Genomic DNA, 14,554 nt, shown 5'->3' on the forward strand with positions numbered 1-14,554 from the left:
ATCAACCTCCGCTTCACATGTACTCAATGACTTGACCACCACAGCTGTCTGTGGCAATGAATTCCACAAATTCATCACCCTCTGGCTAAAGAAATTCCTTTTCATCTCTCTTCTAAACGGACGTCCCCTGTGCCTTCCGGTCCTAGATTCACCCAATACAGGAAACATCCTTTCCGGTAATACTCTACCTAGGTCGTTAAATATTTGATATGTTTCAATGCGATCCCTCCTCATTATTCTAAATTCCAGTGAATACAGGCCTGGAGCTATCAGGCACATTTCATAAACTAACCATTTCATTCCCAGAATCATTTTTGTGACCATCCTCTGGACTCTCCAATGCCTGCACATCTTTTCTTTGAAAAACTGCTCATGAGATTTCAAATGCAGTCTGAACAATGCCTTATGAAACTATAGCGTTATAACTTTGCTCGTATAGCCTAGTCCTCACAAAATGAACACAAATATTACATTTGCCTTTGATACCGTAGACTCAACCTGCAAGTTAACCTTTAGACAACCCTGCACAAGGACTCCCAAGTCCCTTTGTACTTCTGAATTTTGAATCTTCTTCCCATTTAGGTTTATATCTTTATTCCCTCTGGGATACGTACATATCCACACACTTTCCCACACTATGTTCCATCTGCCACTTCTTCTCCCATTATCGCAATCTAAGTTCTTCTGCAGACTCTCTGCTTCCTTGACACCATCTGCTCCTCCACCTATCTTCGTATCATCTGCAAACTTGGCCACTAAGCTGTTAATTCCATCTTCCAAATCATTGACATATAACATAGAAAGAAGTGGTCCTAACTCAAAGGTGGTATGGTAGTGACATGGTTAGCCCAAAACTTTACAGTACAGGCGACCTGGGTTCAATTCCTGCCGCTGCCTGTAAGGAGTTAGTACATTCTCCCCATGGCCACATTCTCCACAGTCCAATGACGTACTGGTCGGTAGGTTAATTAATCATTCTATATTGTCCTCTGATTTAGGCTAGGATTAAATCAGGGGTTGCTGGGTGGTGCGACTCGAAGGGGCAGAAGAGCCAATTCTATGCTGTATCGTAATAAGATAAATAAGCAAATAAAAAACATGAACAGGAGCAGTCCCAATGCCAACTCCTGTGGAATATCACTAGCTACTGGCACGGCTTCATTTATTCCTACTCTGCCTCCTGCCAATCAGCCAATGTTCTATCCATGCTATATCTTTCCTGTAATACCAAAGGCTCTTGCTAATTAGCTTCACGTGTGGCACCTTGTCAAAGGTCTTCTGAAAACCCAAATAAACACCATCCACCGACTCTCCCTTGTCTATCCTGTCTGTTATTTCCTCAAAGAATTCCAATAGATTCATCAGGCAAAAATTCCCTTTAAAAAAGCATGACGACTTTGGCCTATTTTGTCGTGTACCTCCAAGTACCCCAAAACCCCATCCTTGATTATGGATTCAAGCATCTTCCCAACCGCCGAAGTCAGGCTAACTGGCCTGTAATTTTCTTTCTTCTTCCTCCCCCCAATCTTAAAGTGTGGAGTGATGTTTGCAATTTTCCAGTCCTCTGGAACCATTATAGAATCGAGTGATTCTTGAAAGATCATTACTAATGCCTCCACAAGGCTACCTCCTTCAGAAATCTGGGGTGTTGTCCATCTGGTCCAGGTGACTTACCAACCTTCAGACATTTCAGCTTCCCTAGCCTTCTCCTTCGTAATACAACTACACTCACATCTGCCCCTGACACTCTTAAATTCCTGGCATACCTTGTGTCTTCCACAGTGAGCCTGGTGCAAAATACTTATTCGTTCATTTGGCATTTCTGTGTTCCTTGTTACTACCTCTCCAGGGTCATTTTTCAACTGTCCAAGATCCACTCTTGCCTCTCTTTCACTCTTTATATATCTGAAAGAACTTTTGGTATACTCTTTTATATTACCTTCATATTTCATCCCTTCTCTCCTTATGGCTTTTTATTTCCCTTCCGTTGGTTTTTAAAAGCTTTCCAATCCTCTAACTTCCTACTAATTTTTGCTTTTATGCTGTCTTTAGGTTCCCTTATCAGCCACAGCTGTCTCATCCTCTCTTTAGAATATTATTGCACCTTTGGGGTGTATCTATCCTGCACCCTCTTGAGTTGCCTCCAGAAACTCTAGCCATTGCTGTTCTGGTGTCATCCCTGTTAATGTCCCCTTCCAATCAACTTCAGCCAGCTCCTCTCTTGTGCCTTTGTAATTCCCTTTACTCCACTGCAACATTCTGGCTGGTTGTGTGGTGCCGCACCAGACTTCAAGGTGAGTGGTCGTGGGTTCGAATCCAGCCAGCTCCTCGCACGCTTTCCATTCGTGCTGGGTTGAGTGTCGAGCTAGCAACTTCGTAAAAAGCAGACGAATGATAAAAAGAAATGGGAAGCCTGTGCCCAATGTGTGGAAAGGAACAACTGCTGTAATACTGATATTTATGACTTTATCTTCTCCCTTTCAAACTGCAGGGGTGAATTATATCATATTATGATCACTCCCTGCTGAGAGTTCATTTATCTTAAGCTCCCTAATTAAATCTGGCTCATTACACAACATTCAATCCAGAATTGCCTTTCCCCTCGTGGGCTCAACTGCCAGATGATTTAAAAAGCTATTTCATAGGCATTCTACAAATTCCCTCTCTTGATATCCAGCACCAACCAGATTTGCCCTATCTACCTGCATAGTGAAATCCCCCATGACTATAGCAACATTGCCCTTTTGAAACGCCTTTTCTATCTCCCCTTGTAACTTATATCCCAAATCCAGGCTACTGTTTGGAGGCCTGTATATAACTCCCTTCAGAGATTTTGCCCTTGTAGTTTCTTAACTCTACCCACAAGGATTCTACATCTTCTGATTCTATGTCTCCTCTGTCTAAGGATTTGATTTCATTTTTTACCAACCCATCCCTTCTGCCTACCTGCCTTTCCTTCTGACACATTGTGCAACCTTGGACGTTAAGCTCGCAACTGTAACCGTCTTTCAGCCATGACTCAATGATGCCCACGACATTGTACCTGCCAGTCTCTATCCATGAGATTTGCCTAACCAACAGCAACAGAAAGGAGTCTATGTGGTGTCGAGTGATTGGATGATTAGTTTGGTGGGAACAGTGTTGATGGATCAGGGATGCTGTTTACATGGAAAGAGGGAGAATAAAAAGGAAACATGTGAAAGATGCTTGGAGCTAAGGTTTGGGAAACATGATGTTGTGAAGGCAGAGGAAGCAGGGGAGGGAGGATTATGAGAAGACATTGCAAAAGCAATGTTATCTTTGTATTCCAGAATGTCCCTGAACTAATATTAATTTTAACAGAATTATTTATTTATCGAGCTGTAGCTCTTCTAGTCCTTCAAGCCGTGTTGCCCGGCAATCCCCCAGTTAACCCTCGCCTAATCACGGGACAATTTAAAATGACCAATTAACCTACCAGCTGGTACACTTTTGGAATGTTGGAGGAAACCAGAGCACCAGGAGGAAACCCACGTGGTCACGGGGAGAACATACAGACAGCAGTGGGAATTGAACCTGGGTTGCCTGTACCGTAGAGTGTCGTGCTAGTTAATAGGCTGTTGTGTTCTGCCACCTACCACATCTTATGTGGTGTAGCCAGCTGACATTGCACCCATTATAATAGACGCCTGGCAGACCTTTTGAACCCTATTGAGGAAATGAAGGGGCAGGTTGAATCTGAAGAAATAATAATATTTGACTCAAAAATAGAAAGTACTCAGCAGATCAAGCAGCACTGGTAGAGAGACAAAGTGATGACATCTTAGGTCAGTGATACACCATCAGATGAAAATTTATTTTAGTTTCTTGTATCACAGGCACTGCCTGACCTGTGGAGTTTCTCTGTGATTTTCCATTTTTATTTTGGATTTCCAGCATATGCCTGGAATGGGCTCAACTCTAGTTGCCCGGTGACTCACTGTCAAAGGTCCTAGAGAGTTTGTGGTTGAATTAATGAGTAGTAGCCCAATAAGGTGCTGGCGGTTCGGCGCTCGGGATTTTGAAACTACAGAATTAAGAGAATTGGGTAAGCATTTTCATTCTCGGAGCAAGCGCCAAAGGGAGTAGAGGGAGGGGGCGGAGAGGAAGTTGGGTCTGGTGAGAAAAGTCCAGGCGTTGGTTCCACATTGCAGCAGTGACACAGTGTCCATATAATCGCTGTTAATATGTGAGCACTGGATTGTTCTGAGAAACGACCACACATATGTCTGAACTGACATCTGCACCAGGAAGAGAGAGTTTTCTCTTTTAGAAATGCCAAGACCGATTATAGCTCCTGAACAGTAGGAACTACTCGAACATGTTATACCGGCGCAGCACAGACATGGGCGCTGCTAGTGCGGGTACGCACTGGCTCTACCAACTGAAATTTGCATTAATTTATCCACAAGCCCGTATATTCAGACTATATAGAAGTTATCTGTAGCATTTTAATTGTTCAACACCACTCAACAGAAGCAGAAGTGAACTTTTTTTTTATTTCGGTAAACGCTTTGATAAATCACACATTGGAGACTGGTCAAGTTCTGCTGTTGCTGGGCTCTCTGATCTTCCCAGATTTTCCTGAATTCCTGACAAATTGATCCCTGCTTGCCTTTGCATGCCGATGTCACATTCGCATCATGGTTATTGAGGTGGTAACTCGTGGGAATGGACTGTTTACTGCCCAGAGTTCTGCTCACTTCATGCTGTTTCAGTAATGGTGCTGCTGATTTTCCAGTTCTGGTTTTCAGTCAGATCATGTGTGTTGTTGGAACAGAATTGTGCCTGCGCACTGAGACACTTTATTTTCACTTCTTATATCATTTTCCAGCTTTGAGCAACACCATTTTCATTTAACTCTTCCAGACACCCCTCTCTGTAGTGACTAATCCCTTCCTCTCCTCTTTTCCATGGTTCCTGAAAATGTTTCATCTTGTTTATGACTCCATGTGAAATTATTTCCACTCTCTGTATCTTTCTGCTTCTTTCTCACTTGTCTTCATCTGTCTCTTGCAGTAGTCCAAAACTTTTCTAACAGTTCTACCACCCACGTCAGCCACCTATCCACCCACCTCCGCCACCTATCCACCCACCCCATACTCCACTACCTGCTCCTCCAGCAAGAGCAGACAACACATTACCACAGTTTGTACCATCTCATTGAAGAACTCTGAAGGCTGCAAAGAATCATTCAACCCTTATTTATGGTTCAATGCAGCACAACTGAAGAGCTGCTATTGTGGTCTTAGAATCAAAGTCAGAATCAGGTATAATATCACCTGCGTATGTGCTGAAATGTATGTATTAACTTTGTGGCAGCAGTACAATGCAATACATCATAATAGAGAAAAAAAACCCCAAATTACCGTAAATTAAGAAAGTAAGGAGGTGGTGTTCATGAGTTCAATGTCCATTCATAAATCGGATGGTGGAGGCAAAGAAGCCTCTATTCTTACTCAAACCTTTCCCTTGACTCCTTCCAGTATTTCGATGAATGTGTCAATGGTGCTCCCCCCACTCATATGGAACTTAAAATTGTCATTATTTTTGCTTCAAATTTCAACTATGCTCTCACCTTCTTGTGATCTATCAATAACTCTCTTTCTCTGGATTTGTGCCTCAATCTTAAAAAGAGGGGTTAATAACAATTATCTATTATAATCCCCAGTCTCCTACCCTGGCTCCTAAAAGAATCCATTATGTCAGCTCTCTTTCTCAGTCACATCTACTCAGTTGATAAGAGTTTCTACATGAGTTTCACTATGACGTCTTGCTTTTCCTAAATTGTGGCTTTCTCTCTATGCATAGATGATAGAGCCCTGGACTAGGTATCCTTATCTCCCTCACTCTATTCTAACTATTTTTTTTTTCAGGAGCACCAGTGAGGGGTTCCCGACTAGGTGCATCACCATCTAGTATGGAAATTACAAGTCATTTGACTAAAGGACCCTACAAAAGCTTGTGAAGACAGCTGAGGGAATCATTGGGGTCTCTCTTCCACTCATCCCAGGTACTTACCAGGACCTCTGTATACGCAGGGCTCTTAGCATTGTCAGTGATCCCTCCCATGCAGTCCTGTGGGCAAAAACGTCTTGTTATTGAGAGAGGCTAGACTGGTTCAAGCTGACTGAAAACATTACTAACTCCAATAACCACACGTTACAACAGTGGTGTGCAGAAGAGCATCTCTGAACACAGAACATGTCAGACCTTGAAGTGGATGGGCTTCAGCAGCAGAAGACCACACGGGGGTTCCACCCCTGTGAGCTAATAAAGTTGCCACTGACTGTATGCTCCCTTCCCCTTTTGTGATTCGTGATGAGCTGTTTTCTTCACAACTCTCCGACCTTCTCTTTCATCTCTACCACCACTCTACTTCTCGCAGTTTGAAGGAGCGGAATCAAGCAGTTTCACAGTGACTATTACTCAGACCAGAGTTTTAAAAATTTCTACAGATATCTCAGTGGTCCAGCACTCTGGCTGCAACTTCAGTACCTTACCTTACTGTACTCCACCTCACTGTAACTCTTTTGAGTGCCTTACAACTTCCTGTGCTGTATCAGCCTATGATTCTAAGGATAAATTGTTGTTGGGGAGCAACACTAAACATTTCTAATGAAGAAAAGAGCATCAAAATGCCAAAAAAAAAAACCCTAAATGGATGTGCCATTTGAATTTGGCCTGTTGTTTCTTGGGTGGTTTAAAACTCTTATAAAACAGTAGTTCCTCCAGGTCTTGTGCAGTTTCCAGCAGCCTCAGTGATTTTCTGTTATTCATCAGTTTGGAGGAGATTTCCTTCTTGTGACACGTCTTTTAAATTCCTGTCTCTGCCATTCACCATCGAAAGAATTCATTTAGAATGGTTGTACAGATGGGACTTAAGGCGATATGAGATAAACATGAGGCAGAAAGGACGAGATGGACAGAAAATGAAGAATAAAGGACTTATTCTGGCATCTTTCCCCTTCCTCCTCAGTCCTGAAGAAGGATCTCAACCCAAAGTGTTGACTGTTTATTTATTTATGTAGATGCTGCCTGACCTCCTGAGTCATTTTGTGTGTGTTGCATAGGGAAAAAGTAAACTGGTCTTCAATAAGCCAGCATGTACTCAATGGGCTGATTGGCTTGTTTTGTGCCATAATGATTCCATAATTCTAGTTTAAAGTAAGATAAATAATAGTGCTCAGCAGACTCTAAGAAATGTATTTTTTATTCAGATACTGGAACGCACAGACCAGAAAGATCTAATGCAAAGGATGTCAAGCTCAGTATCTATAAGTATCATAGCCTTCAGTGAAAATAATTTCCAGTTTCTACCTTTCTTTATGTGTTAGGGGTAGCACAGTCGTGTAGTGGTCAGCACAATGCCTTACTGTACCAGCGACCGGGGTTCAATTCCTGCCGCTGTCTGTAAACAGTTTGTACGCTCTCCTGGTGACTGTGTGGGTTTCCTCCGGGTGCTCCGGTTTTCTCCCACAGTCCAAAGACGTACCGTTTGGTAGGTTGATTGGTCTTAGTAAATTGTCCCATGATTAAACTGGGGGCTGCTCGGTGGCATGGCTTGAAGGGTCGGACAGGCCCATTCCACGCCATATCTCAATAAATAAAACAGAGCGTTTCTCAAATTCCCTGATTACATATCTAACTCCAGTTTTGTTATATCTCCTTGTCTTTGAATTGTTCATAAAGAGTTTAGTACCACCCAGGCCTCCACTTGGCCAAGGTTTTGGTTTCCTACCTCCAGTTCCTCTTTGCTCTCTTGCTTTCTCTCACGCCTTTTCTCTCTCACATGACTACTCTCCTCTCGCTCACTAGTCTCCTAGCTTACTTTCTCACACAGACTCTTCACTCGGTCTCTCTCCCTAGCTCAAATTATTCCCTCACACTCTCCCTCCATCTTTCTGTGCACCTTTTCTCTGACCTATCTCACTTGCTCTATCTCTGGTTTCCTCTCTTCTTACCCCCTTTTGCTTCCACTTTCCCTTTTCCTCTCTCTCTCCCTCTCCCTCAAAATCAAAAAATTTAAAGACATTTAAAGACAACAGACATAACAGTGCAGTTTTGGTGAGATGGTTAACCTTCAACAAAGTGTGACAGGAAGGGAATGGTAAGAGTACAGCCTTGTATAAAGTGTTAAAATTAAAGGCTTCTCTGTCTGAAAGCACTAAGTATTCTTAAGACATTAATGGTAGCACAAATAACAAAAATGCTTATAATTTACAAAACATTGTAGAGAATTGATTACAAGGCAACCTGAAATGGAACAGAATATATCAATATCCTTGTAAAATTAGTCAGCTCCAACATGGGCATTAGCCTCTGTGGTATCCAAGACATCTCCAAGGAGCGATGCCTCAAAAAGGTGGTATCTATCGTTAAGGACATGCCCTCTTTTCAGTGCTACCAAGAGGAAGGAGGTACAGGAGCCTGAAGGCACACTCAGTGATTCAGGAACAGCTTCTTCCCCTCTGCCATCTGATTTCTGAATGGACATTGAACCCATGAACACTACCTCACTACCTTTTTTTTTAATTTCTTATTTTTTGTGCTATTTATTTGACTGTTTAATATAATTACCATAATACAGTTTTCTTGTTCTCTCTATTATCTTATATTGCATTGTACTGCTGCCGCAAAGTTAACAAATTCCACAACATGAGCCAGTGATACAAATCCTGATTCTGATGTTTTGGAAAGGAGAAGGTGCGCTAATAGAGAATGACGTTAGGAGCTAGTGAGGAGATATCCTTGCTCAGAAAAAGAACTAATATTCTGGTCTAGGTTTGTTTATTCCCCCAAGCCATCAGACTCCTCATTACTCAGAGTTCAGACTGACATCCACATCATTTATTATTATATTGTAATTTGTCCTCTACGGTGCCTATTGCCTTGTTTATATAATTATTGTACTGCCCTGCACTGTTTTGTGCACTTTGTAGTCCTGTAGTCTCTGTGGTCTAATGCAGTTTTTTATGTTGTTTTATGTAGTCTAGTGTAGCCTTGTGCTGTCTAGTGTAGTTTTGTGTTGTTTCATGTCGCACCAGGGTCCTGGAGGAACGTCGTTTCATTTTTACTGTGTACTGTACCAGCAGTTTATAGCCGAAGTGACAATAAACTTGACTTATTGAGCTATTGCACGGAACAAGCCCTTCAGACCTTTGAAACCGCGCCACTCAACAAGCCCTAATCACAGGACAATTTGCAATGACCAAATAACCATGATCAATAATGGTATGTCTTTGGACTGTAGGAGGAAACCCGAGCACCCGGAGGAAACCCACATGGTTGTGGGGAGAACGTACAAACTCCTTACTGGCAGTGGTGGGAATTGAACCTGGTCCACCTGTACTGTAAAGCATTGTGCTGACCATGCTGCCCCAGTAAAAGAGCTTCATTAAGTAGAGGATTACCATCAATATCACAAGATAGGTCATGACATTGCAGTGTCATACCCCTGTATGATGACAACACTCAGCACTTTAAACCCTTCATTCCTCCTAGGTCAAGGGTTCCCAACAATTTTTATGCCATGGACCAATAATACCATTAAACAAGGGGTCTATGGATGGCAGGTTGGGACCCCCTGCTCTATAGAAACTGTTTATCTGACATTCAGTATTCTGAGAAAATATTTCCTCCAACAAAACTTCCAGAAAACTGCAGGTACCAACTTCAGTCTCTGTGACAAATACCGTCCCCTGGCCACGACACTTCCTCTTTCTGGCAAATGCCTGAAACTGAACCAGACTGTCAAAAACTCTGACAGCAATTTTCATTCTAAGTCAAACTTTAGACATATCCATGCATAATTTTTTCTACTTCTACTTTTATAATTGTCCGAATATGTTGCATTTCAGGTTTTCTGCTGCAGAAACCCTAATCGCTCCACGAGGACCACAACCTTGTCATGGTTTGGAGGTTTCCATGCCTCAATGAGCTGGAGAGCTTCTTTATTCTGGGTCACCCATGACAAACAGGTCAAAGGGTAGAGATCAGACTAAGATTGGTCCATCAGTCCTCCAGGATTGGTGGGGGGGGGGGGTGGTTCAGCTCTGGGCTATCAACCCTGACTGGTAAAACAAAGTTGTTACGGGAACAGCAACTCTACATCGGAGTGCGACGGTATTCCTGAGTCTCCACCCGGGACTCGCATGACTGACAGGAGTGAAAACCGAAAGGAAGCTACTGACATGGAGCACGGAACATCGGGAATGGGGGGGGGGGGGGGGTTAGCTACCATGGGCTGCGAGTCCAGAGATCTGAGCCCTGGGGCCGACTCTCCGGGCACAGAGCTCGGAAAAAGTGACGCACCAGACTTTTAACATCGTAAGTCAGCGAGTTGTTTGTTACGCCTCCTCTCTCACTGTGAAATGAGGCACCCCTTTTCCCTTCATTAGGAAGAGACAGAGAGAGAGAGCGAGAGAGCCTGTGGTATGTCGAATACTGGGTGAATGAGTAGTCTTTGGGGTACTGCAAGTCTGTGTCTTTATTGATACACTGCTGCACGCTTGAGGGCTTGGTGTGGGGGTGCTGTTGCTTTTTCGCTGGCCGGTGGTAGTGGGGGGGTCGTTGCTTTGCTGCTGTTAGTGCCTGGGAGGGGGGGAGCTGGGGGGGGGGCTTTGGGGTTCTAACATGTAACTGTCATTCATTCTTTGGGACACTCCTCTGTTTTCGTGGATGGTTGCGAAGGAAAAGAATTTCAGGATGTATACTGTATACGTTTCTCTGACATTAAATGTACCTATTGATTGAAGATGATGAAGGAAGCCCTGAACACCGCCAGAGATGGAGGGCCTTCATTGCTGCCCTAAATGGCAGTTGTGTAACAGGCGGTAAATAAGTAATTCTAGTCCACTCTATTGATAACCGGATGAATGTCGGTGATATCATAGGATGGTATCGCGGTTCTGCATTTACAGATCAGACTACTGTGCTTCCAGATTGTGGGCTTGTTTAGACTTACTGCTTTTATCTTCTGTTTTTTTATCGCCTGCCCTTTTTCCATTTTGTTGTGTTGGGGGGTGTTTGGGGCTTGATGTTCTGATGTGTTCTGGTGGTTTTTGTGCTGGGGAGGGTTTTTTGGGGTGGTTGATGTTCCTGTTCTGTTTGGTGCGGAGGAACAGGGCTTTGGGGGTGGGTTGATGATTAGGATGTTGTTCCTTTTTGTATGGGGATGTGGGTTTGATTTTCTGTCGGAACAACTTTCATGTTCTTTCTCTGCTTTGTAGCTACCTGGAGGAGTCAAATTGCAGATTTGTATGTTGATAATAAATGAATCTTTGAACTTAACTGATCTAGCCTTAGGTGGCCTTATTAAGTCTACTTCCCACAAACTTGAGGGAATCTGAAACTGTGCTGTTCCAATTACCATTCCCTACTGGGCTTTCCCACCTACACCGTTCTTATACAAGCAATACCTCAACTTTAATATGCTTTCCATTGTTTTCAAACCCTCTCCAGATTCACGTCTTCCTCGTACTACCACTTTATCTGATTTTATAACCTTCCTAATTCTCTGAACTGCTGCCATTCTGGCCTCTTGCCTGTTTGAACACATAATCCCTCCAGTTCTGGTGGCTGTGCTTTCAGTTTCTGGTTTCAAGTTCTGGAATTCCCTGTCTAAGTCTCACTGTCCCTTCATATTGCTTTCATCCAATGATGCTCTGTGCAATCTAAGTGTTAGAGCAAACATTTGCTCTTCTCTCAAGAGACTCAATGTAATTTTAAAAACATTTACAGAACTCAATATGAAGCACTTTGCTGTATTAAAGGTGACATATAACTTTTTTATTAAATGCATCTTCTCTGAAGATAGGTGAGATATTCCTTCTTTAAACATACTACTGCTGAGAAATGGATGCTTAATGCCTATGATATGGAAGGAAAGCACGGTGACATCAGGTTTACACCATTCAAAGGTTCATTTATTATCAAAGTATGCATCTCTGAAATTCTTCTTCTCCAGATAGCCACAAAACCGAGAAAGAAAAGACCGGCAGCAGATCATCAACTCCCAAATCCGTCCTCCCCGCACAAAAAAAGTGTGAAAGACTGGGAGAAAAACACAGAATATAAAAAATTATAAGACTGGAAAACAATGTTTCTAGTCCAGGTCCATATACAAAGTGAGAAAAACTTGGCAGCATTCTCTGGGCACAGCAGCAGGTTCTCTACTCTCCGGCAGCAGAGCGATCCCACCAGCAATCAAAAGGCAGGCAGCCACTCTCACCTTCTGCACTCGCCTCGGCATTTCCATCTCCCCCCTCGCTTTAATCGGCAAACAATGGAAACTTTATTTGTCGAAATGGAGCCACACATCGACTTGTGCCCTGTCCTGCAGTCTTCTCACTGTGAGGTTCGTTCACGTTGCCTCTGCCCCCTGGAATCTTCCTGGACACGGCAGAGAGCTGAAACAGTCAAACAATCTCCAAACTGCACACCACAGGCTCCAGTATTTCCAGAATCCCGTTCAAGATGTAAGCAACTTAAAAGAAGTGAAATATATGGTTTCCTGATCTATCCCGAAGATGCTGACAGAAGGAACATTATAAGCAGGCGTCATCTTGACAAGCAGTGTCATGTCCTTTGAGGTAATAGAACAGCTTCTACCAGGAAAGGCTGAGGAAGCTTGATCCAAACACAGAGCAGCTGCAATGATTATGCAATAGACAATAACTTTTAGATTGCAAAACTACAAGCCAAGAGGGGCCACTAAACAGGAGAGGACAGGATCAGAATCAGTGGCTTATGTTGTGAAATTTGTTGTTATGCAGCAGCAGTACAGTGCGATACATTGAAAACTGTAAGTTACAGAAAGGAGTGTGTGTATATTTATATATATACATACACACTTCTTACTTTATATTACAGTTTTTAATATATTATTTTCTAATTAAATTTAATAAGTAGCTCGAAAGGAGAGTAAAAAAGAAATAAGTAGTGAGGTAGTGTTCATGGGCTCAAGGTCCATTCGGAAATTGGATGGTAGAGGGGAAGAAGCTGTTCCTGAATCAGACTGTGTGCCTTCTGGCTCCTGTACCTCCTGCCTGATGGTAGCAATGAGCAATGTCCTGGGTAATGGGGGTCCTTAATGATGGACGCCACCATTCTGAGGCATCGCTCCTTGAAGATGTTCTGGATAATGGAGAGGATAGTGCCCATGATGGAGTTAACTGAGTTTACAACTCTCTGCAGTGTATTTCGATCCTGCAACGGAAACTAAATGCAACAGAGAACAGGGGCAGCTTTAGGCAGGGTGATTAAAAGGTACGAGGAACTAGCTGAGGCTGACTGGTTTGCTGAGTGAACAAGGATGGTGGATGGGAACAGGGGTTAAACAGGCTTCAGGTGATGAATCTGGAATGAGCAGCAGATAAATCCAATTAGCTGAGTGGACACAGAAGTCCCTGCATGTGCAGGCCTGACAGGAAGACCACCTCATCCTCCTACAGCCAGCCCCTGATAGCCCCGGGCCATCCAGGGTGGAACGCATCAATGAGCGATGGATCCAAGATGTAACTGGGATGGCTCCTGAGACCTCAGGGCCGTGCTCTTCCCGGTAATCGGGTACTGCACACCCTGTCTGCAGCAATGCAACTCATGGGAGTCAATGCGCAGGAGCATATCTCAGGGGGGACAGCCAGACAAGCCCCCCATGCCTGTTTAGTCTGGTTGGATGCCGTTGGCAGTAGGTGAGGTGGGTGGCTAGGATGGCTCTCCAGCACCTCTTCCATGCATGCCGGCGTCGGTGAATCAGGGTCCTGGTGGACAGGACCTCCACTGTTGGCTCTCCATGGGGAACAAAGGGGGCTGGTAGCACTTCAAAGGATGACATACCTGTGGCAGAGGAGGTATGTAGATTGTGGGAGAGCTCGGCCCAGAGCAGGTGCTTCTTCCACGTGGAAGAGTAGAGGTGGCAAAGCATTGCTGAAGCTTCTCCGCTCGCTGCCTGGGCTTTCTGGTTGTCCATTGGTCTGCGGATGGCAGCCAGAGGACAAACTCCCTGAGATGTGGAGGAGGGAGCAGAAAGAGGGAGGTGATTTGTTAGCCCTGGCCGACACAATGTTCTGAGGGAAGCTGTGGAGGTGAAGTACGTGTTGAGGAACCAGGTCCGCTATCTTGGTGGCAGTCGGAAGCTTGGGGAGGGCATCAAAATGATCTGTCTTGGAGAACTGGTCCACCACTGTCATGATCACAATGGACCCATTGGAAGGTGGCAAAGCAGTGAAGAATTCCATGGCATTATGGGACCACAGGTGTTGAGGGACCAGTAGGGGCTGCAGGAGCAGGGAGACCCGCTGGTTGCTGGAATTGGACCATGCACACTGAGGGAAGACACCAATGAACTGACGCACATCTGTGAACATGGTGGGCCACCAGAACTGGCATTGCAGAAAATCCAGAATCTGTTGTGTACTTGGATGGCCAGAGAGGGGTGAGAAGTTAGCCCACTGGCCAGAGTAGGCTCAGCCACTGGCACATGTATGTGGTTGTCAGGTTTGTCGGCCAGAGTAGGGCATGGCATATCTGGTTC

The 14,554-nt window shown here is 44.0% G+C and overlaps 1 protein-coding gene across 1 annotated transcript in view; it reads right to left on the reverse strand.

Moving 5' to 3' along the window:
* The window catches only part of LOC132406471 (uncharacterized), a 33,630-nt gene extending 21,029 nt beyond the window's left edge, over positions 1-12,601 (reverse strand). The window contains exons 1-2 of the mRNA XM_059992188.1: positions 12,251-12,601; positions 6,040-6,096 (exon numbers count right to left, since the gene is read on the reverse strand). Of these exons, the coding sequence (XP_059848171.1) occupies positions 6,040-6,096; positions 12,251-12,277 (84 nt within the window). The 5' untranslated portion in view covers positions 12,278-12,601. The remainder of the gene's footprint in view (positions 1-6,039; positions 6,097-12,250) is intronic.
* Positions 12,602-14,554: the final 1,953 nt, after the last annotated feature.

This window comes from Hypanus sabinus, chromosome 16 (assembly GCF_030144855.1).
Source record: "Hypanus sabinus isolate sHypSab1 chromosome 16, sHypSab1.hap1, whole genome shotgun sequence".
NCBI lineage: Eukaryota > Metazoa > Chordata > Chondrichthyes > Myliobatiformes > Dasyatidae > Hypanus > Hypanus sabinus.